We start from the raw sequence: 23443 nt of genomic DNA on the forward strand, positions 1-23443 counted from the left end.
CCTCTTCAAGTCATGTTCTGCAACATGTGCTTTAGCTGTTGTCGCTTCCCAGCTGTGGAACCACCTTGCTTCTTGGATTTGTTCATTCTGAACCACTTTGACTTTCATATGGACAAACTTGTCCAAACCAGAGCTGTCCCACCCCTATGCCTCCCATTTTGGTAACCGCGAGGAAAACAAAACCCTAGTGGTGAACACCACGATTTTATACAAATTTGATAGGCCATCCATTCACTTGAAAAAAAATAAAGCAGAAACATAAAGCAGAAGATGGGCACTTCATAGTCAAATATAGCTATCTATGTGGAACACTTTCACTCGCCACTGGCTAGTGGTATTTGACTCTTGGCTAATAAGAAATGATGTGCTGTGTGTATGTATAGAATTGAGGTGGCCGTTGACTTTATGGTTGGCTAATACCTTGCAACTAGAATTTTTTGTTATGGCACATATGTTTGGGGTATCCCTTTGACTGGTGGACCTGGTCATGGCCACTCCCTTCTAATCTTATAGATGAATGCCCCATCTCTTGGTTAAAACCTAGCATCTGTGTTGTCCTTGCATTTGTTTGTGGTTTTTAACCTGTTAGGTTTACCGCTTAAGCTGCAAACTGCAATAATTATATTCGTTTTTAAAATTGGCCTTGTTCACCTCAAAATTACCTGCTATGGGGACTGTCAAATGATTTACCACATTTAACAACAAGCGAGTTGCACCCTATGCTACACCCATGTGTTTTACCTAAAATAAAACCGTCGCCGGAATTTCCTAGTTCAGAACAAAATCCCACTATTTCCTCGAAAATGTGAAATGCTAAATAAAATGAGCACTTTAAAAGGGCCATGTCCGAGTTCAGCAACAGGGATATAATAGACAAACGTAAACCCAACGTTTCAACAAACACGAACATTTTTCTTTTTTTGACATTGTGTAAAGAAGACTCGTCAGCTGCTGCAGCATAGAAACATATTCTTCAAAAAACAGGAACTCCATTACAAAGCTCAAAGTCACAGGAGTTGTCTTGTATTACATATTAGAGTGCACCACCTAAGAGCAACAATCTAGGCCAGTACTCATGCATGTGTAAACACTTTTGTCTTAAACATGATACTCAGAAGTGCTGAGTTTTTTCTGGCTGTTAATTTTTCTGTACTAACCCATTAATTGTCTTCCCTAAGCCCACTGTTTGCGTGTGACTTTCCTGTTCGTTATGAGTTTGTATAAACAATTGTGCGTATATCTTATACCTAAGAAAGAAGTAATACTACTTATGATTTACCTCATTCGTTTTAACCCCTGGGAAGTTATGCTCCACGTACCTAAACTATGCTAATAATGGTTACAGTTTTGTATATCTGCGAAATTATGTATGCTTAGTACTTATCTTAAGGTCATGGAAGTATGTTAATTTTAACTTAGTAAGCAACACAACATTTTGCCTCTAACCCGCCAATACCACCAAAAAGCATATTCCGTCATTGCTAAATATTTCTTTTCCTATATGTCGGACTTAAACATAAAGTTGTGTCTGTGATTCAACCATCCTCTCTAAAACCACTGGTTCCCCAGTGAAGGTTAACGAATTTCACACACCAGCAATTTTGTAGAGTTTCGGTGTGTTAAGATGGTAGACGTGGCGCTAGTGCCCAATAAAAATAAGCTGTCCCTTTTTCTACCTAATGCTCAACAATGGCATATTTATTTTCCTACAACAAAAATAGGGTAGGGTGTCCCCCGAACCCACACGAGGGACAATTACACAAAATCCAAAAAAGGGGTTTATTTCTAACGGTATGAATTAAATATTGTTCCAAAATAAGGGATGCGCAGGCTATCCCTATATTTAGTAAATGTAGGTCACACAACTGGAAACTATATAATATTTTAATCATTTTATACATGTAAGTGGCGACATTTGTGATTGTATGAATACTGCTTCAGAGTCCTGAGGAAGACCCAACACTTAAAGTCGAAACTAGTTATTCATTTTATCAAATTAGAACGTTTTGAGCTCACAACCTAGCAAACTAGGAAGACAATGAGTATTCCATTGTTGTATTAACAAGTTGACCTTCTTCAATATTGAGCTGTGAAGGAATCTCTGAATATAGCGATTTACACCTGTGTGCAATAGACTTCTGTGGTATAGTGATATTATATGGTTTATTCCTTGATCTTTGTTATATTGCACTTGAAACACACTGCACTTTATAATGACATTCTATGGCTCATTTCTTCAAGATTGAACAATGAAGGAAGTTTTGAAGAGAGGAGTTTATAGCCGTGTGCAATTGACTTCTTTGCTATATAGATGGGACATTTATGGGACATTGTATATCCATTGTAATGTATTATAGTGCACTTGAAGCACACTGTACATTACATGCCAATGTTTACATAGATTTGTTATCTGTTTTTGATATTTGTATGAACCACAATGTCTTAATGTAATCAAACATTTTTCTACTTGCATGTATAAAATGACTAACAAAATTTGTGGTTTCTAGTTGTTTCACCAACCTTTACTTAATATATAGCCTGCACAGCCTTTATTTTGAATCCAATTAATATATGCCATCAGACACAAACCCTTTTTTAATATGTATTTTCCTGACCTGGATGCTCTGCCTAGACTTCCATGCCAATTTGTGCTTCCCATAGATGGAATGCATTATCCTCGACACAATTCAGAGTTTGCACTGCAATTATGTTAGTACAGTATTAAAGCAAGGCCCCTGATGAAATGTATGATATGTTTCAACTGTAAAACATGTGATCAATTATTTTCGCCTTTGGAAAATTCATTTGGCCAAGGCCAACCAGCAAATTTGCTCAAGCGATTAAAGGTTTTCTGCATGAAATGAACTCAAAGAATATCGTCATTGGCACATACGCAGACTTCATTGCCAAAATGTGTAGATCCCTGTGCATGGCTGCATTCATTTGATTGGGATCCCCTTGTATATATTAAATGCTTTGAATCTGAATTGTGGCAACGGGTGAAATTCAAAAGAAAATTGTGCAATAACCTGTGAAAACGAAGTCATAAATGAGTTTTAATTAGCAGGTGCCCAAAATGATTGCATGCCAAGAACACCTTATGCCAAGACTTTGCCTTTTGTTCAAAATGCACAAGAGGATCTGCCCAAACAGTGTCTCCACGGTTTCCCCCTATTGACTTTTCGAAGCAGCTGAACTGCACTGTGCAGTGCTTCACAGAAACGAATATTCCATAACTAAATTATTAGACCAATTTTTTAACACAAACGGCCTGTGTCTAATTTGCAGCTATCAAACAAATCGGTCACAACCATTTGAATTCGTTAACAAAATAATAATAAAGTGTTCAGTTTATTCACTTTACCTTTTAACAAAACAGCCTGTGTATGTTGTTTAGTCACCGCCTTAATTAACATTTAATATGACTTTAATATTTTCCTGAAGTATGTCTGGTTTGGCAAAAAAAGTCCACCAATTGCTTAATGCATTCTGACAGTGCTGAATGGATAAAATGTGTACTCACAATTGATGCTTTGGATCGTCTTCACCAGTGATCTGCTTCTCTCTCTCTCCCTTACATCCCTCAGGACACCTTCCTTCCTCACGTCGAGTGTGGCACGGTGACCCTGATCGGTGCAACAACTGAAAACCCTTCCTTCCAAGTCAACGCAGCCCTTCTGAGCCGATGCCGGGTGATTGTTCTGGAGAAGCTGTCCGTGGAAGCAATGGAAGCTATTTTGACGAGGGCTGTGAACTCCTTGGGGATCAGAGTTCTTGACCAGGATGGGCACTCTGACGCAGAGGATGGCGACAGCGGTGGCAGCGCTGAGTAAGTAATAGCCGAGTGTTGGTGGCAAGTTGACAAGGGGAGATGAGGGATGGGGAGGAGGCGGGCTGAGGTGGAACGGACAGTTGTTGATGGCACATAATCGCACTCCCGCCAGGCGATAAATATCCACTCTGCACTTTAATACTCTGTACCCAATGTGCACACATTCTGGGTGAACCATGTGGAGCTTTTCTGTTTCTAGCTCTGTAACAGTTGATCGATAAATACGCTGGCAGTGTGGTGCTGCTGAAAAATGGATGTCTTGCATTCTTTTTCTTTAATTTCTTGTGGTGAAACGTTCACGTTGCAGCGTTGGGTGGTCGGGGGAAACCTACTCTTGCGGAAGCTTCCAAAGTTATCGGAACATTCAGCGCTATCATTAGTTTGAATGAAATGGTGTCAGTTTAGCTTGCATTGGTAACGTCATTTGTGGTGTTTGTTTCACGAATCCTCACGTTCATTGGCGAGAGGAGAGGCAACACTCAGCTTTCATCGTAACACAGAGGCACAGCTGTGCGCGGCCGTGTGCGTTTGGCTGAAGCTCTTTCGTCGTGAAGTGTCGAATACTTCTTTCCAAGTAGGATTAAGCTTGCAGTTGGAGGGCATGGGTGACTTTTTTTCCCCGGTGGCGCGCTTGACCCTATTTTTGCTGTTCACATGCCAAGCATATCTTGGCGTACACGGTTGAGTACTGAAGGCTTCTTTTAAAGTGCACGGAACTTTTCTTAAAAATGACAACCTTTTTTTTCTTGTTTTTGTTCCTAAACCATGTTTAAGGATTACGTGACTTTACTTATTTTTGGATATACAGAGTTTGCAGTTAAAAGCATGAATTTAAAATGTAATTTGTTATCCGTAACATACGATTCACCCTGATCCCCACTCCCCTCAGCCCCCCAAAACAGGAAGATAAGTTTAATGGGAGATAGCGAACAGTTTTAAAAGTAGAGGATCAACATTGTTCTACTGTACATCAGACAAACCTGGTCGTCAGAAACTCTACGTGACACCTAATGCATGCTAATATTAGACCTGCTACAGTATAATCAATTTAGCAATTTAAATGTTTAACTTTTGAAGAGAACTTTATTTAAGTATTGCAAAAGAAAAACGGATTAAATGTACAACTTTTTTTTACTTTACTCCTTATTACAGTAACGTTTCTATTCACCACAAAACATGTATTGTTATTATGTTTTAACAGCCTTATAGACCTTTGAAGGGTCTATCGCTGAAATAATGACCTTCAGGGGTGGACTGGCCCATAGGGAACTCTGGAGATTTCCCGGTGGGCCTCTGCACCCTGGGCCTCTTTTCTGTTGTATTTCCAAATGTTCTCATAGGAAAAGCATTGGGCTTGCTGAAAAAGTGTCATACAGGGCCACTTTGAACTTTATTTCCAGGGCCTCTTTTGGTCCCCAGTAATTATTTCCAGGGCCTCTTTTAGTTCCCAGTCCGGCCCTGATGACCTTTCCTCCACTAATGGCCCCCTGCTTCACCTCAGGCATAACTTGGTAGCAGGTTATTCTCCCGTAATCAAGGTCTATAAGAGAGCTCTACTTGCCATTTATTGGTGCACGAGTTTGCCCTGGTGACAACATCCTGCAAAAGAATCGCTTCAGACCGAATAAAGTGTCCTAATGACATTCACCCATTTAGGTATACTGAAGAGAATGTAGTGCCAGTGTTTATTTCATTGAGTTGGCACAGCTTCTGCCATTTGCATGATCTATTGGCGCTTTGGGTCCTTCAAGAAACGTGGGTTGGCTGGTTAGTGGGGAAGTGGAAGGAGAGCAAAGTTGCTTTTCCTGAAATGGTGGTCTGAAGCAGTTCAGAGAACTATGATCAGCCTGTGTTCAAACCAATGTCTGAGGTACATATAATGATGTTGGTGGTCCAAGGAGAGGTCTCAGGGAGGTGGTCACTGTCCGAAGGTGACATCCCGACTTGCCTGAGGACGGACGAGGTGGCTGGTATTTTGCATAGTGTGAAGCTTAAAGGGAGGCTATAAGGTTCGAGTGGATATGTGCTCAACTTAAAGGTTCGAGGAGGTGCTCGGTGAGTGCAAGAGATAAAGGTTCTCTTCAGATTTCTTGTGTTTAGGGCCAGCGTGTTAGAGAAAGTTGTTTTTTAGGGTTGGATTAATAGTCTCATCAGTGCAAAGATGGGGCCTGCATAAGGACATTTAAAGCACATCACTGTGTCCACTGATGCATTACAGCCCAAACCTAGATCAGGTGGCGTGAGAGATACTGCATTGGCTGACGCCCTGCTTGATATCCTTCTAGGGTCTAGGCTTTGGTTATTTTTGTCAGACGGTTTATCCTCCTGGGTTGTTGGCAGCTAGTAAGTTTGCTGGTATCACCAGATTGAGCCATTTTTCATGGGCCTCCGTGATCTGGTTGAGTGCCTGAGTGAGAGAAATGTTTGCTTGATGTTCAGCGCTAAGAGCTTTGGGGGGGGTTAGTTTGAAATGGGCTTCATGGTGGATCTTTTCCCGTGTGCCTAGGTGGCGTCATCCAAAGGTACCGCCTTACAGAACGCTAATTGCTCTTGTAATGTGCAGTTTCCTTTAGGAAACACTTTTCACAGTTTGTTCAAGACTGTAAAATGAGATGCGCTCCCAGTGTTTTATTGTAGCGTGACCCAGGACAGTTTTCATATTGACTCTTGTCAGACGATATGGACAGTTTACCCAGTTTTGATTTTTGTACACGGTACATAATTTTACTGAAAGCAAAATATTTTTGTATAGGGGAGTCAAAATTACAAAGGACTTAACGGAAAACAAAAAAAAATCATTTGATCTATTTACCAAAAATTGTTGGAAATATAACATTTGACATCATGTGTTTGAAAAATAATAAATCTCTGACCAAAACTTAACTAATTGACTTTGCATAAGGAATTTGGTTCCCTTGGGAGGATGCATGGTATCTTTCCCATTCAAAGATGGCTGCTAGTTTTACCTTGTTTCCAGAGAGCTTCCTTAGAGACAGTCATCCAAGATGGCTGCCTTTGTGGAAGAGCTCATAGCTCGGAGATGGGCAGGAATGGGTGGTATTAGCCATAGGGATTAGCATGGCTAGGGGCAGGGAATGGGGGTGATTCAATAACCTAACAACTGTGTATCCTCCTCAAATGTCATTGGTATTGCAAAAGTATTACAGACCCTCATTCAAAGGCCATATTTGAAGTGCTTATGTTGAAGCTCTTGTTTTAATGACAATAGTTTCGGCTTAAAGGTAGCGCTTTCAGTGCCACCTAACAGCTAAAACTAACACAACCTTAGAGAGGAACAAGACAGAAACCCCAGAACACTGGCACATATCCTTGCTAGTCATGCAAGAATTGTAATAACATTACCATGGCGATCTAGTAGTATATCCAAAAACAGGAGAGAAAATTAAATTATGCGACTACTCAACATGCAACACACAGAAAGTCATTTACTCTATCAAGGGCCCATGTAGTCTAATGTGCATAGGTCAAATAAGTTGTGAAGCCCAGATATAGTGGAGCGAATACAAGTCTAACATTAGAACCAACAACCAACAGTCATCCGTAGCCAAGCATTCCAGCAGCATAAGCACCAACTGGCCCAGCTTAGGTTCCAAATCATGAAATTGTATATATCACAAGATTGGAGCAACGAGAAGCATTCTGGATCGATATATTGGACACAATCTCTCCAAATGGTCTTGATGAAGAGTTAGAGCTGTTCAGATTTTTTATAACGATATACACACTGATGTATAAGAGGTTTATTATTTTATTCCAATGAGGGGCATCATAGACATAATGCTGACCGGAAACATTATTTCAGCACAAAAACAAACCAAACTGATTATGTGAACATTGATACTTTGTTAACGATCATGCACATGGCGGTCTCATCACATTTCAAGAGTGAGATTCAAACGGATAAAGATGGATTGTTAATGTCATGTTCCTATTTAAGCATTGTCTTTTGATATGTTATGAAGGATTACAGAGAACATATACTGACTGCACATGACAGCCGTTTACAAAAGTTGTTTCGATATGAACAATGGAAAAAGTAAAGAGCCTTCTATCCTTAGATCCGCTAATTAGAGAATGAGAGTTGAATCTGTGAAGGAATGTAATATTTCTGCGTTCACTCTGGTTCATGTATCATTCACATATTGGTTATACAAAGGATGCTTGTTTTTGTGTCTCAAATCTCCATTTATGGTTTGGTTCAGTTTGTACATCATAATCCATACAGTTTGCTCAATTGGATGTTACACTAACCTTGATTGCATTTTGAGTCCAGTTAACCATATTAAGAGGCAAGGTGGAGACATGATGCAATGAGATTGATACTAACCAAGTTTGTGAAAGAGCTAGCATAGAATGTATGTAACATTTTGTTATGTACAGCATCCACACTCTGTGTGGAGGTATCAATCCAACTTTGTGGTACAACAGCTCCCACCTTCCAGGTAGAGAAATCGTATTCACAAAATCAGAACATACACGCGATCAGTCCACATAAAATGTATTAATTTATTGTTTGCTTGTTAGGCACTTATACAATAAGAATATACTGTTTCAAAACACCCACAGGGCAGGGAGGGAGCGAGGGGGTGGAGAGAGAGGGGGAAATACATTACAACAATGACAACACATATTTAAGAGCAGAGGGGGAAAGTAAGGGAGGGGAACAAACCTACTATGCCTTGTGAGTATTCAGAATGTGCAAGTGCCGAAAAGGAAGAAGGAAGAGGGGTAAGTGCTGGGGAGTCCTAGCCCGTGGGAGAGCCATGGACGAAGCGCTAGGTACATTGAGTGCTGCATGGTTTGGGCCACGGGAGGTGGAAGTGCGAGTCTCCAGAGCTGAGTGAGGGTAGAGGCAAGTGCTGTGCAAAGACAGGAGCTGGGAAGAATTGGTGTGGGAGGTGAAGGCCCCAATGATGCGTAAGGGCCAAGGACACAGATTCAGCAACTGTGTGATTAGCAGAGGAGAGCTGGAGGGAAGGAGGATGAAAAGTGGAAAGTCTTAAGAAGCTTCTGGAATTGGAGAAGATCTTGCTCAAGGCGCAAGGGGAGGTGGGGCTGGTTCAGAGGAGGAGCCCGCAGAGGAGAGTGAGTGACCCCCCAGCCCTCTGTTTGGTAAAGTGCTTTACGCACAACGAGTTGGTGCCAGAGGAGCGAAGTGGTCTACGGGGAGAGTATTTAGTAAGATAGAGCTGAAGGTAGTGTGGTCCCTGGGCCCAGACAGCCTTGTGGATGATGCTGAGGAATTTGATCCATGCCTTTTTAGTGCAGGCAAGATGCAGGCCATGGGCTTAAGTCCAAGGATAAGTCTTGCTGTCCTATTCTGGATAAGCTGCAGAGTGGGAGAAGGAAGATTCAGGAGAAGGCTGTTAGTCTAGAGAGAACCAGGGCTTGAGTCACATTGAGCCTTTGAGGGAAAGTGAGGAAAGGAAGAATTCCTTTGAGAAGGAAGAGCTGATAGTTGGATTTTTTGGCAATGTCCTGAGTGTGAGGGAGGAAGGAAAGAGAGGAGTTGAAGAGGACTCCAAGGTTCCTGGCTTCAGTTGAAGGTGCAGGGGGAGTGCCCAAGGAGGACGGCCAGAGAAGGGATGGAGGGAGCAGGGGTCGCAATGGGAAGGATCTCAGTGTACAGGTATTGAGGCAGAGATCATTATCACCAAAAGAGTAGCATCTTTTACTAGCACACCGCATGTGCTATGTATTCTTTTCTGTATGGTATCTTTAACTATGTGACTTGAATACCATCAATACACTACAAGTCCCAGCACACTGGGCGCTTGTGCCCGCACCAAGTCCGTTCTTGGAAGCGCTAACATGTTGTCATGTCTGGGACACAATGGTTTACATGATCTGAGTGCCCACGTCTGCTACCATGGTAACTATTTCGTACCATGGCTGGGCAGACGCGCAGGCCTCCAAGACAGCAATGGTGGTCAGAGACGGGCAACTCTGATTACAACTATATGAAAACGGCAGACTCTTCCACACTTCAATTTCTGCACCCACATTTGTAATATGCGTTTCCCGAAAGTGCGCATGGCGCCATCAAGTGATTTATATATCACATTAATGCTGCTCAAGATAAGAGGCTTAGCAGCTTAGCTCAATGTAAAACATGTAGTTTCGATATGGACCGCATTCTGTAGATCTTTATATTGAGAGCCTACATAGCAACACATTTGTTTGAGGTATTCCTCTGAATTTACATGGAATACAACAGGCAGTGAAGCTCTGTTCCATGACCTGTGCCAATTCACCTACCACACCAATAGGCAAGAGCCCACCATGCTAATACAGCTATATATTTAATTTAAAAAAAACACTTTAAGGGGACATTATGGTTAAGTTGTGCTACTAAAAACCTGTGAAATTCCTTAAAAAAACTTTATAAACGCCACATTGTGGTTCCAAGTAAAACCGAAACCCCCTGAAATTCGCCAGTTATGGTAGCCTAGGCAACCATAACTGCCCGCACCACTGTGCACTGCTAACACTAACACCCAGGACATCAAAGATGACATCACAAATGTCATTGATGACGACACAGAGGAAGACAGGCTGAAAAGAATAGAACTGAAAATGGACACACTGACAATTTTAACAGTTTAAGGCAATTTGTGGAGGAATTTGTGAGAGGAAAAATACGTTATCACTGTCCCACCTGTACCTGCCCCCCTTCTCCATTTCCTAGTGAACCATCCCCAAACCTTCAAGAAGAAAATAGACGTTTTGATGAAACATCCATCTCTTCTTCCCCTTACAAATGATCTCCTGACAATCCGCCCGTGTTGAACCCTAATTCCCCTATATTCGTGTCAGTATCTGCTTCCCCTGGTATTTCTGTTGATTGAAGTGTGTGTGTGTGTGTGTGTGTGTTTTTACAAAGTTTTTGTATGTTTACTGTAGTCGAACTGTTTGAGGAATTTAAAAAAAAAAAAGGACTTAAAATGTTCGTGAACAGCGCGCCTGTTCGAGCTAGCCGTAAGCAATAGAATATGGATGTTCTAACGGCAATACATCTACCTGTACCAATGCCAACCAAGATGAAACATCTTAGAAAGCACTATCTGGGCAAGTTATGCGTAAATGAACAGAATGGGGCATCCTAAGGACTGTACCTCTCCGTACCACTCACAAACGAGATAAAACATGTTCCTAGAACACACCAGGAGGCGGGAATGTCTGTAAAAGAGCAAAATGGTAGTGTCCTAAGGACACTATAACCTTCCGTATCGTTCGCAGCCAAGATGGAACCATCTGTTGAACAGGTGCGGTGGCCAGCATGTTTGTAGTCAAACAAAATGGAGGTGTCCTAAGGACCCTCGACCTGTCCGTACAGTCATCAGATCATGTACGCACATGCGCAGTACACCCATAAGTACTGCGAACATCGCGCCGGTCCCTAACTGTCCGTGTCACTTGTGTCCCACTTTTAATTAGTTTCAGGGCCCGAACACTGTCCGTAGAACACTGGCGCACATGCGCACGTTTGTTAGTCTGCATTTGCTGTCCAGCGGGCACGCATTTCCCTCGCGGATGTGTTCAGGACGTCATCATGTGACCGCACCCACGCTGAGCGTGTGATCTAATTTGCGCAGTTTGTCTGCTTCCGCGACATTGCAAAAGAAGTTATAAATACATGGGAATTTATTTTGCAGTGTAAAATCACCATTTCAAACGTCGCATGCAATAGCTCTACCAGAGAACGTGCCATTTAGATTTTTTGCAGTGCTTTTGAGTGATCAATATGGTCACAAGGTGCACCCCTCCACCCCTATAAATGGCCACACCCCTGAGCTCATCTTCATTGTGCTTCTGGCTATAGCTGTTTGAGTTGTGCTACCTTTACTGCTGTAGCGACCATTAGGGTTTGGCGGTTGTTTTCCGTTTTAGGGAACGTACCGAAAGTATGTGCAAACTTTGTCAGGTGTAACCAGTGCCAGTTGGTGCTCAGTCGCGGGAGACCTGGTGCGTACAGCTTTGGTACGACAACCATGAAGCAACATCTAACTTCGTTCCACAGTGCAGACATTCGCAAGGTGGTGCCATGCGAAGAACGTAGTAGATTGAGTTCCTCCACAGCGTCCTCCGTGTCTGATCCTCTCACCATAAGACACTCCTGTGGGGGAGCGGATCCCTCCAGCTGCCTCACAAGGCATTCGCAATGCTGTTGACCCTTACCTTTCGAGGGTCACAATATTGTGTGTGTATTGTGATGCAGTACTCTACAGGGGGGAGACTCTTCGAAGTGCTTTTGAGGCTATGGTCACGGAGCACCGGAAGAACTGCTCCCTACCTAAGTAAAGGCCACCCTATATCTTTCTCTCTCTCCACCTGCCCCTTCTTATCCCCGTGGTTGGTGTCCCTTCCTTACCCTCCTTTGCCTTCCTCTCCTAGTGTCTCATGTTGTCAAAAGCAGTAAACTGGAAAATAACAAACATTAATAAAAAGGCTCTTTTCAGAGCCGCCTTTATCAGTTTAAGAATAGAACTATCTAGTGACAGTTGTAGGCCCCTGCGCATTTTTGGAACAGTCCGCGGACAGTCGTAGGACACAGAATAAGCATAACAAAACCAATGGACTTTTCGCTGGGAGTAAGTGGTGGGTCTGAAAAGAGCCTTTCGGTAGTGGTGTGTGTGCCTCAAAAAATTTAGGTTACAAAAAAGGGATTGTCAAATAGGTGACTATGATGCCAAAAAAAGTCGCAATGCATTTTGTACATTACGAAGAAAGATCTGATTGCCAGCATATGTGAGATGGACTCCATCTCTATGAAAAATGAAAGAACTGCGAAAAAAAATGTTTTCATTGTGGAATGAGGACATGCCAACATCTCTTAGAAAGGTACAAACAGCCTTATTCACATTGCGCCTTGCTTTCTCCATTTGTGGACCAAATGCAGAGGAACGCAGCCATATCGGTCTTTGTGCAATACGGGAAAAAACAATTTGGCAATTTGGAAACATGTCCATGACCTTTGCAAGTCCTTCCTTCATTGCAAATTGCAAAGAAATTCCAGACACATGGCCTAAACTGTTTCCTTCGCAATGAAAGATAAGTATGTCAGGATGACGCTCTGTAAGTTGCACAGAGAGGTACCAAGTCCAGCCACCTTATTCCACGCACGCCATGCCAGTGCATTTTTACATTAGGAAATCCAAGATCTGCACATAGACAGCAACTTTCTGCATGCACCTTCAACCAATGTATCCATGAGTCTCCCAAAATCCAGATAATCTGTTTTCGAGCACACAGAGCCATGACTGTCTGGTCTCCTGTCAGGGAAAAGACGTTCTCACTAAATGTCTCCGTTCAAAACACACCCACTGAACTTTACTGACCAATCCCTAGCTTTGCACATTCTCATTTGCATGCGTCTCCACCCCAGACTCGGCGCCGCCTGCAAACTACCGCCATGTTTGCGGACACGTACAGGATCAGAGCGTGAGGACTGTACATTTAAATATTATTCCCCTTTTCCCCTTTAAGGTGGGCTCTGAAAAGAGCCGTTTAAAAAAAAAAAAAAAAAAAAATGTTGGTCAGATGCCTTACAGCCATCTGTTATTTTGTATATTTTTAAATATTTTTTCTTCTTACTATACTCCTACAACCTTAACAGAACTTTCTCCAAAGCAACCCTCACATTCCAAAAGAACATGCATTTCGCAAAGAAGATAAAGCAACACCATCTACTTCAAAATAAGCTGCATTACTGGGAACAATGTTCTTGTGGCTGCAGAAAAACATACCAGCGCGTAACATAAAAGCATGCATGCCGCGATTGATGGTACACCTCCCAGTTCTTTGATCAGGACAGAAAAGGGAACTGTTGTCCCATTTTCCTCTAGGGAATAACCCAGAAAAAAATAATTTCGCAGTTGGAAAGATGTTCATGACTTTTTGCACCAACTGTTCCAAATCGTCCAACAAAGTATGTGCACTCATGTAGCCCAAATGACCAGCACCGTAGTGCAAAATGACCACATGAGGGAGTGGTCATCGCACGCATCTCGGTACAAACTCAGAGAATCGCTGCAACATTGCGACCAGTCTAAGCGCTCCACACCGCCTCTACTCCTCTCGCATCGAAATGGTGTGCTACATTCCTACTTTCGGCATAGTGCTGTAAACCATGCACAAAAATATCTCCAAGGACCAAAACCTTGTCCCTCTGCACCTCTGCTATCTTCAGTATACGCACCGTCTTTCCACACAAGAGCAATGTGAACATCTGATTGGCTGATACCTACAGTTCCCTTTCCATGCTGGATTTGCTGTAGAAACCCGTATGTGACACACCCTACCTGCGCACAAGCATTGTGTATGTGCAGCACGTAACTCTTAACTAGTCCTTCTACCCTTTCCACATCGCTCGCAAATCCATTCCCTCATTGGACACAGCTAAACAGTCACACAACCATCCACCAATCACATTAAACATCCCTACATCTAACTGTCATCAAAATTTCGCACTTCAAATGTACTATTGATCACTCTGAATACATGTCGCATATCATTGCAAAGCACCTACTTCGAAAAGTACTGTACAAGTGTCGCGGATTTCTACGTACAGCTCCATGGATGCGCACATGCATGCGTATAAAGTACAGGTATGCATATTTTAATCAGAGAACATGTGCAACCCGTATGATTTCATTTAAACAAATTAATGCCACTAGATCTGCATATGCAATACATACCAACGCTCCCCCTTTAAGTGCAAGATGTCCGATTGTTAATTAAACTCAATTTTTCCATTGGAAAATGGCACAATTTTTTACTGTGTACCGCCTACATACATGCTACTTCCAATGCGATCGTATGAGAAAAATAAACGCTCCCAATTGCTGTGGTGACATGTCCCTCTGAGGGTCTCCCATTTTTTTGAAATCGTACTTATAATATGAAAGTACCGACATTTTTCCCATCTACTATAATGACCTATTGCTTACAAACTTCTCTGCTATAGATAACACAGCTTAAAACCAGGCATTTTCATAATCTAAAAATTTGACTCCTTTCTGAAGCACGTGCAACTAACCTACTGCAAGTAACATACAAGGGCAGCACATAGTGAAGTGAAATGCACACATGCACTGTGTTAAATATCAAAGGAGAATACTCCGACGAAAGATACAAAATTAATGTGTACAGTAACAAATGACATATCCGAAGAAACCTGGTCATTCTGCAAAAAAAAGTAAGTACAGGACGACCTTTATATTCTAACTATTCCTGAAACAGACTGTGTGGGTTATGTATTTAATTTGCGCACCAAAGCAAACAGTGATTTCTGAACCATTCTACCCACAAATCCCCATTTATTAAACAAAGATTAACAGGCAGAATGGCTCCCAAATCCCCGTCTGTTTGGAACCCAAATAACAGACGCTTTACAATGTTAGTACTAGAAAACAAATGTTTCAATTTTATGCCATTACGTTTACTATTGATGCTTCCCCACACCACTAGGCCTCTTTGTACTCTCATCTGAAGCACATTGTAGTAGTATACAAACAGAAACATATCCTTCCCAAATCATTGTAAGAGACCAATGCACATTCACACACCACCACAAAGAGCTTCCCCATCAAACTCATGCACACAGCACACATACATTGTACAACAGACCAAACCATGCCTTCTTTTTTTCAACAGACCCCAAAGAATGCCTTCCAAAAAGCAAGTCTGTAGAAAGGAACGCAGAAGTAGAGCCAATAAAAATAAGTGTTCAACCTAACCATCCATCTGTAGCAGAGTTTGTAGAGAACGTTGGAACAAAACAGCTAATAGTCGTTTAGTGAAACAAAGGAAGCTTCAACTATCGAAACTTTACCTCCTCCAACAAAATGTGGCACGAAACACAAAACTCTTCACAAAAAATCAGCTACCAGTACTCCTAACAATGCTGCTATTAATCCTGATATAGTGACAAGAACCTATAGTAAAAAGTCCTTCAGAATCTAATAAGAAGAGGACCGAAATCCTCCTCAACCTTTAAAAACTACCGTAGAAAATTAATCTTACAAGCTCTCGCGGACAGTGCATTCCTTCTGAAAAGGAAGTTGTTTCTGTTAGTATTAAATAGGATAAAACCACTAACAAAACTAAGTACCAAACTACAAAAGAAACGTATCAATAAACGGAATGTGAACAAAAATAATGGAGTCACACAACAACCACCGAACCATATTTGAATGAAGAAGCATACAAACAAAATCAAACAAACACAATTGCCATCCGTAGCAGTAGAAGAGGGTATGAAAAAAATCAATCATAGCATCATGGAAAAAGAAACACTGCTTAGAAAAGTATCCCCTGAAAACTCAGAATTACCTCTCGATTCGACTGAACCAGACCATCCAGTATACAAATGGCTGTGCACGTCAATGTGTGCCATTCCTAACAAATTATTCAAATCTTTGTCAGTTCCTCAATCAGTATGTGAAAGGTAAAGACAAAATTAAAATTAAAGTGATGCAAAATATAGATGACTGTCCAGTGTGCAAATACACAGGACTACAAGGACATTCATTAGCCTGCATTCCTGGACCTATTTGCAAAAGCACCTTCCATGATATCAAAAGGATATCAATAAATCATACAAATGTAAGAAATCTAGTGTATAAAATATACTATGCTAAAAGTCCAGCTTCAGAATGAGCCAATTTAAATAATACTCTTCTGCATGGTACACCCAAATATCTACAAGAAGAAATGGACCGTATCCAGAGAAAATATTTTGGAAGTGAAAGCCACTTACAAAATGCAATAGTTGTAGAACAATTCTGCACATAGTAACCTTCTATTACACACATACAAAAAGGAAATATTAAAATTTAAAAGTGCATCAGCTGAAATACCAAACCGTGTGTGTGTGTGTGTTGCCGCAGAACGTTTTACAAAAGGAACACAAAAAATATAGACATGGCATTAAAAATAGAAGGCAATGAAGATTCCAAATGGTTTGAATTAGCCTGCTACCTTTTAGCCGAAATCAAATAAGTGAACTACTCTATCAAATATTGCAGGTACTGCACTACAAAACTAGACAACAACCAAACTCCTTCACGTGCTATCACAAATAATTTGGAATTGTTCCCGCTACCAAAAACCCTGCAACAACTCAATTTGTATGAGAGCATCATAATTCAAACCGTTCACCCATTTCAAGCAATTATACGCCTTCATCCAAAAACAACAAAAGTACCTCCCTCTGAATTGGTGAAAGGCATTTGTGGCAAAGTAGTTTACTTGCCATTAGATCTAACAGAAAATGTAGATCTAGGAGTGGAGCGTTCAATAGATCATTCTTTAATTGTCTTGGTAAATGGTGTACCAACAAAAGACAAAAAAAATTTGGCAACAACTGGTGGACCTACATAAAGTTAGAGAAGCCTTGCAATATGTAAAAGACAATAACAAATACTACAAGGAAATAAATATTGAAGAAAGCTTAAGGGAAACAACTGAAATAATTGAAGCGTCAACAGAAATTGGACAATTCGAACTTCTGGATCCTGCTGCACTATCCACTCTTTTGGATCAGTACACCATTCATCCATTGCATTCCAATGAAAGCATAGATGATGCACTAGAAAAATGCGACAAACCAAAGGTTCACCAATGAGCATATGGGAAAAAAGTATAGAAGCACTTGCTTTTCCACTGCTATTTCCTACGGGCAAAGGTGGAAGATATGATGATAGACCCACTCAGATTACAGCATCAGAATACAGCTCATTGCGAATGTATTTGCAAGATCCCAGGTTCAGACAAAATGTAGAATACATATTCCACCTACTCTTTGAAAGTGAACTAGCAACCCTATGTTACGGAGTTGCACACATTTTGAAATCTGGAACCCACTTTCAAAATGTCAGCTACGCAATTAATACAAAAAGTACAAGAAAAGGTTTTACAATCAAATATAACAAATGTGTTTGCAAACATGCGTGGTACAAAAGAATACTGGTTCTGACAGCACGGAGATGTACGGTGTATGATCAGAAACCTTGGACCACCGACATGGTTACACTAAGTTGTGCAGAATATGCATGGGAAGATTTACATGAGTTCCTACGCATATCAAACAACAACAAAACCAACATGCATTTATTAACACCTGGAGAACTTTGCTCTCTAGATCCAGTTAATGTGTCAAGATATTTCCATCATAGTTTCATTGCTATGCTACACTTTATTTGCAATAAAACTGTTCCTCCCCTCGGAGAAGTGCAACACTTCTTTTGGAGAAAAGAATACCAAGCGAGAGGAGCACCACATATTCGCATGCTGTTATGGATCAAAGGTGCACCTAAATTTGATCATGACACTGATGCCACTGTTTTGCAGTTCATCCAAAAATATGTCACTTGTGAAATCCCTTCACAAGAGACACATAGCGACCTGCATGGGCAGATTTTACAATTTCAAAGACACAAATGTGGCAAATATTGTTGTCGCAAATACAAAAACAAAGGGAAATACTACACCAAATGCCGCTTTGGTTTCCCTAGACCAGTTACAGAAACAGGTGAAGTCAACAATTTCATATCTTCAGTTCAACATAGTGTTAAATGTGAATCACCTAAGAACACGTATTACATAAAATGAAAAGAAGAATCAAAATACATCAATGATTACAGTGCAATCATTACCCTCTTATGGAATGCAAACATAGATGTGCAGTACATTGCAGACAATTCCACTGCTGTTGCACGATATGTTACAACCTTCTTAACAAAAGCAGAGAAAACAGAGCTTCAAGACCTCTGGGATGACCGATCATCACACAAAACACTATCTCAGAAATTGTACAGCCTAGGCATAAAAATGCTCTCTCATAGAGAATGTGGCGCCCATGAAGCGGCAGATCGTTTAACCGGTACTGCTTTGTATGGAAAATCAGAGAACATAGTATGGCTAAGTTTTGGTCCTGCTAAATGTAGAAAAAGAGTTCTGAAATCATATGAGGACAATTGCCAGAAATGTTCCCAACAGTGAAGACATTTTAAAAAACAATTTACTGGGCACATAGTATCCGAACAGGAGTAGGACTTTGGAAAGAATATGTCTATACCGCATAGCTCAAAACTTTGCATACAAAAATAATATAAAACCCGATGAAAACGAAGGCAGATATAGAGTCACAGATTGTGAAGGCTTCTTAGTGAAACTTGCCAAACGAAGCTTAATTAATAATGTTAAATTGTCATTAAAAACTCCTCAACAGGTCTCTGCTACAACTTTTTAAACCATGGAGAAAAGAGGAAGAGATACTAGATAACTATGACTGCTATGAAGATGCTTTCAAAGTAAATGAAAGCGCTATCACTGATGTGAACTTTACACAGTACAAAACAATGTTGCACAATGAACAGCAACACGAAGAACTTCAGGCCCAGCTAGATAAGGACACTTCCGACAGTAGTCAACCTTCTGTAACAGGAAGCCAAGAACCACTAGGACAGCCACTAATAGCAAATGAGGCCGAATTTGCTATGACAGAAGTGTAAAACACCATGTGTCACTATCAAGAAAATATAGAAGACTTAACTGTACAACAAGCAAAACTTAACAAAGATCAGCGCACCATTTTTGAAGATGTAACAAAACAAATTGCACATGGTGTACAACACGGAAATAAAGAATGTTCCTGCCAAAATTACAAACCAATACTGCTGTGTGTCAGTGGTGAAGCTCGGTCAGGAAAAACATTCTTAATCAAAATCATCAGCAAGACCAACAAACTGTCAGCTGTTGTAACTGCCCCCACAGGTTTAGCTGCCTACAACATAGGCAGTGTCACTTTACACCGATTTACTACTTCTTCCAGTGGAACACCAAAACAAATTAGACTATTACAAACTTTCTGCAGAAGCTGCAATGGAACTACGCAGAGTATTAATGAAAATGCTACTAATAGATGAAGTGAGCATGGTCTCCATGGCTTTGATTCACCTCACATTGCAAAAAGTACTTAAAACAAACTACGAAGAACTCTTTGCAGGGAAACACTCGTTTTCGGAGATCTTCTACAATTGACACCAGTGAAAGGTGACCCTATTTTTAAAACCTTAGGACACAAACTCTGCCGTAAAACGGTTGGCAGCATAGGAAATGTCAGCCTTTGGCAACATTTCCAATACATAGAATTAACAGAAAACATGCGGCAATCTGCAGATCTCAGTTATGCCAACATCCTAAAAAATATTAGAGTTGGTGTACTATCTCAAAAAGCACAAGCAATATTGAAAACCCGGCACATTCATGCACTTTATGGCGATAATGCATGTGCTACTGATGTTATGGAACAATTAGCGCACAAAAATGTCAATTGTATGGCCTTAATGCCAACTCTTGCAAGCTGTTTCCAATTCAATGAAATAATGTTAAATAAAGAAATGTAACCAATAATGGAAATTTGCGCCACAGATAAACTAGACGTACATGGTATGACACTACGCATGTGTGAGCAAGCCACAACAAGACTAAATAGCTTAGAAAATTCAATCTCCAACACAGTGGGTTGGAAAAAATATTAAAATTATCCTTAAATTGTAGAGTAATGCTTAAACGTAACCTTGACGTGGAACAAGGGCTAGTTAATGGAGCACTGGGTACAGTTGTTGGCTTTCAATCATACCCACGTGACACCAAAATTCAGTTTGTCAATATTCGCTTTGACAAACTTTCAGAAGTAAAAAGGATAGGGCGCTCAACTGCTCTATTCCTTCTGTTCAGACATGTATGTACGTAAAGAACAATTTTCTCTAACTCTTGCATATGCAGTCGCCATTCATAAATCCCAAGGTCTTACCCTAGACAAAGCATTGATAGATATAGGAAACAGTCTTTAAAGAAGGCATGAGCTACGTAGCACTATCACGCTTACGTACACTTGACAGTCTATTTATAATCCACTTTGATGCAAGTAAAGTGAACGCTGATATTCCTTGCATTTTAGAATACAATAGACTAAGTTCGCTGTACACCCCCCATCTGAAACAATATCCTGTTCCAGAAAAAGTAAAATGTGGGAAAAGAAAACTAATTCAAACAGAAATGCAACAGAATATCACAGCAAATCCTTCAAAGAAAACAAAGGAAGGTAACGGTTCATCAATTACCACAAGCAAAGAAGACCCTATTAGGGAAAGTAAACCAGGCACTTCTTCAAAGAAGGAAGAGAAACTCAGAAAAAATCACTCCGATACAGAACTAGCTGGTCCATTCAAATTTTCAAATGAAACTGGTGTAAGTTGCTATGCAAATGTAGCAATAAATATTCTATTTCAATTGCCACCAACTGTTAACAACATTTACTTGCACAGTATAGACCAATTGTGTTTACAAATGTTAGTCCTTCATAGAAAGGCAACAAACAGTCCTGACAACACGTACAGTGTTCACGGAATAAGACAAGAATTGGACTACTGTGCTGGAATAGTGAAATTCACTATAAACTCACAAGAAGGTCCACAAGAATTTCTAATGTACTTACTACAAGTACTAGAAAACAAAAGCATACCTATAAATGAAATCTTCCAGATTTCATACATGTGGAAACATACATGAACTCTCTGTAGCAATGTAATACAGGAACAAATCCCAAATGAGTGATTTGTGTATGTATCCATACCCAATTGTGAATCCATTCCATTCCAGCATCTTGTACAGAATGCAAACCATGGCAGATTATGTACTATGTGCAATTCAGACAATCGCTCCACCTTACTAATACAAACACATAGTAAGTACATAATACTTAAGCTGCTACGTTATAATGCAGATGGTACCAAAAACAACTGCAAGCTGACTGTATTCACACAAGTTCAAGTGTCACTTGGAAAGAAAACCTTTACAACAGTAGGTATAATCTACCATGCACGAGCTACAACCAATGCAGGTCACTACACTGCATACATTAAAAAGAAATGTGGATGGGTGGAATGTAATGATAGCACCATTACTCTAAAGCAGAGATTGCCAGCTAATCTTACAAATGCGTATTTAATCTTCTTAAAGCCAAAATGTAATAACTAATGTGTACTTCAACATTACCAAAAAACGAAGTGAAAGACTACAAACAGTTGGAATATGCCATCAGGTATCTAACTGCCCAAGACTGTATAACAACGAGACAGATAAATGAATACCACAGAACCGTAACAATAAATGCACAGTTAGAATACGCCAACCGGTATCTAGCTGTTAAAAATCGGCAAGAAACATAACATTAAGCAGAAAGAACAAGGAAACAATCAAAGAAAGGAAAGAAATAGTTTGTAGCATAGCAAATTGAGGTTTTTTTAATCCGACAAGGATTCCCTCCCCCTCCCCGCAGACCCAATGATTAGAAAAACAAATACAGAAACTGAGCACAATGCACAGTACACTGGTTTGTGAACTAAATATGAGGGTCAAATAAAAAAACTGAACTGTCTATTATACAATGTAAAAAGTCTTTAGAAAATGCAAACACTAACATGCTTTTTTCTTTTATCACAGAAATTTAAAAAGGCTACTTTCGCCAAGTACTACAATCATGTAACACATGTATGGATTCTGAACAAATGAAAGAGTAAATATAAGTCATTTCATACATATGCAAATCTTCACAGCTAATCTATGGCAGTAATATGGTGCAGTGCCTGTAGGCTGGGCCTAATATCTTTGATGTATAACCTACACTCTACACCCTACAGCCAAGCAAGCAAGACTATAGGTCCTACCCAGAACCATTGCTCCATATCAAAACCATGGTGCTTCTATTTTCACTACTTCTACGTTTAGTTTTCAGTGCATGGTCTGCAGTCATGCAGCCAAGACACTAGAACCTGCACACCCACCACACCACACCACGCCCATGTTCACTTATAACCTCACTGCTTATGACTTCACTGTTGGGTGCATGGTCTTAAGCCATGCACCCAAGAATGCAGGGCCTCCCCACATCCACCTAAGTGATGTGCAATACTACGGGTGTGTCTATAGTTGTGTATGCTGCAGTGGGTGTGGCGAGAGTATAGACTCTTAGCTGTATGTCCATAGATATTGCAATGTATGGGTGTGCAGTAGCTTATTACTCTCATGTTTACAACTTTGTTCTTGGGTGCATGGCCTTTGGCCATGCACCCAAATCTGTGCACACAACCATCTGACCCATTAGCAATACTACAGGTGTATCCATTTCTGTGACATGCTACAGTGGTTGTAGCCAGGTCCTAGAGTCTTGGAAGTATGACCTACGGCCATACACCTAAGACTCTAGGCCCTGGCCACAACCACCGCAGCATATTACACCCATGGTCGCTTATACATGAGTAATACACCCATACAATGAAACATTCTAACTTTAGCATATACTCATTTTGTACCCAGGACTCTAGGCACTGCCCACACCTACCAGATACATAATGGAATGTATGGGTGTGATGTATCAATGTGATATCCTGCACTGCTTGTGGGCAGGGTCTACAGTCTTTGGTGTATGGGCTACAGCCTGCAGCCATGCATCCAAAACTGTACGTCCTGGCCACAACCACTGCACTATGTAAAATCCATGTTGGCTTGTAACTTTAGAGTTGA

At 40.7% G+C, this 23443-nt stretch overlaps 1 protein-coding gene across 5 annotated transcripts in view; it reads left to right on the forward strand.

Annotated features, from left to right (window-relative positions):
* Positions 1 to 23443, forward strand: part of WRNIP1 (WRN helicase interacting protein 1) — a 620345-nt gene that overhangs the window by 153384 nt on the left and 443518 nt on the right. For all 5 annotated transcript variants that reach the window (XM_069613532.1, XM_069613530.1, XM_069613531.1 and 2 more), the window contains one exon: positions 3588 to 3829. In XM_069613532.1, coding sequence (XP_069469633.1) covers positions 3588 to 3829 — 242 coding nt within the window. The remainder of the gene's footprint in view (positions 1 to 3587; positions 3830 to 23443) is intronic.

Source organism: Ambystoma mexicanum, chromosome 5p (genome assembly GCF_040938575.1).
Source record: "Ambystoma mexicanum isolate Mex_15411 chromosome 5p, UKY_AmexF1_1, whole genome shotgun sequence".
Taxonomy (NCBI): Eukaryota; Metazoa; Chordata; class Amphibia; order Caudata; family Ambystomatidae; genus Ambystoma; species Ambystoma mexicanum.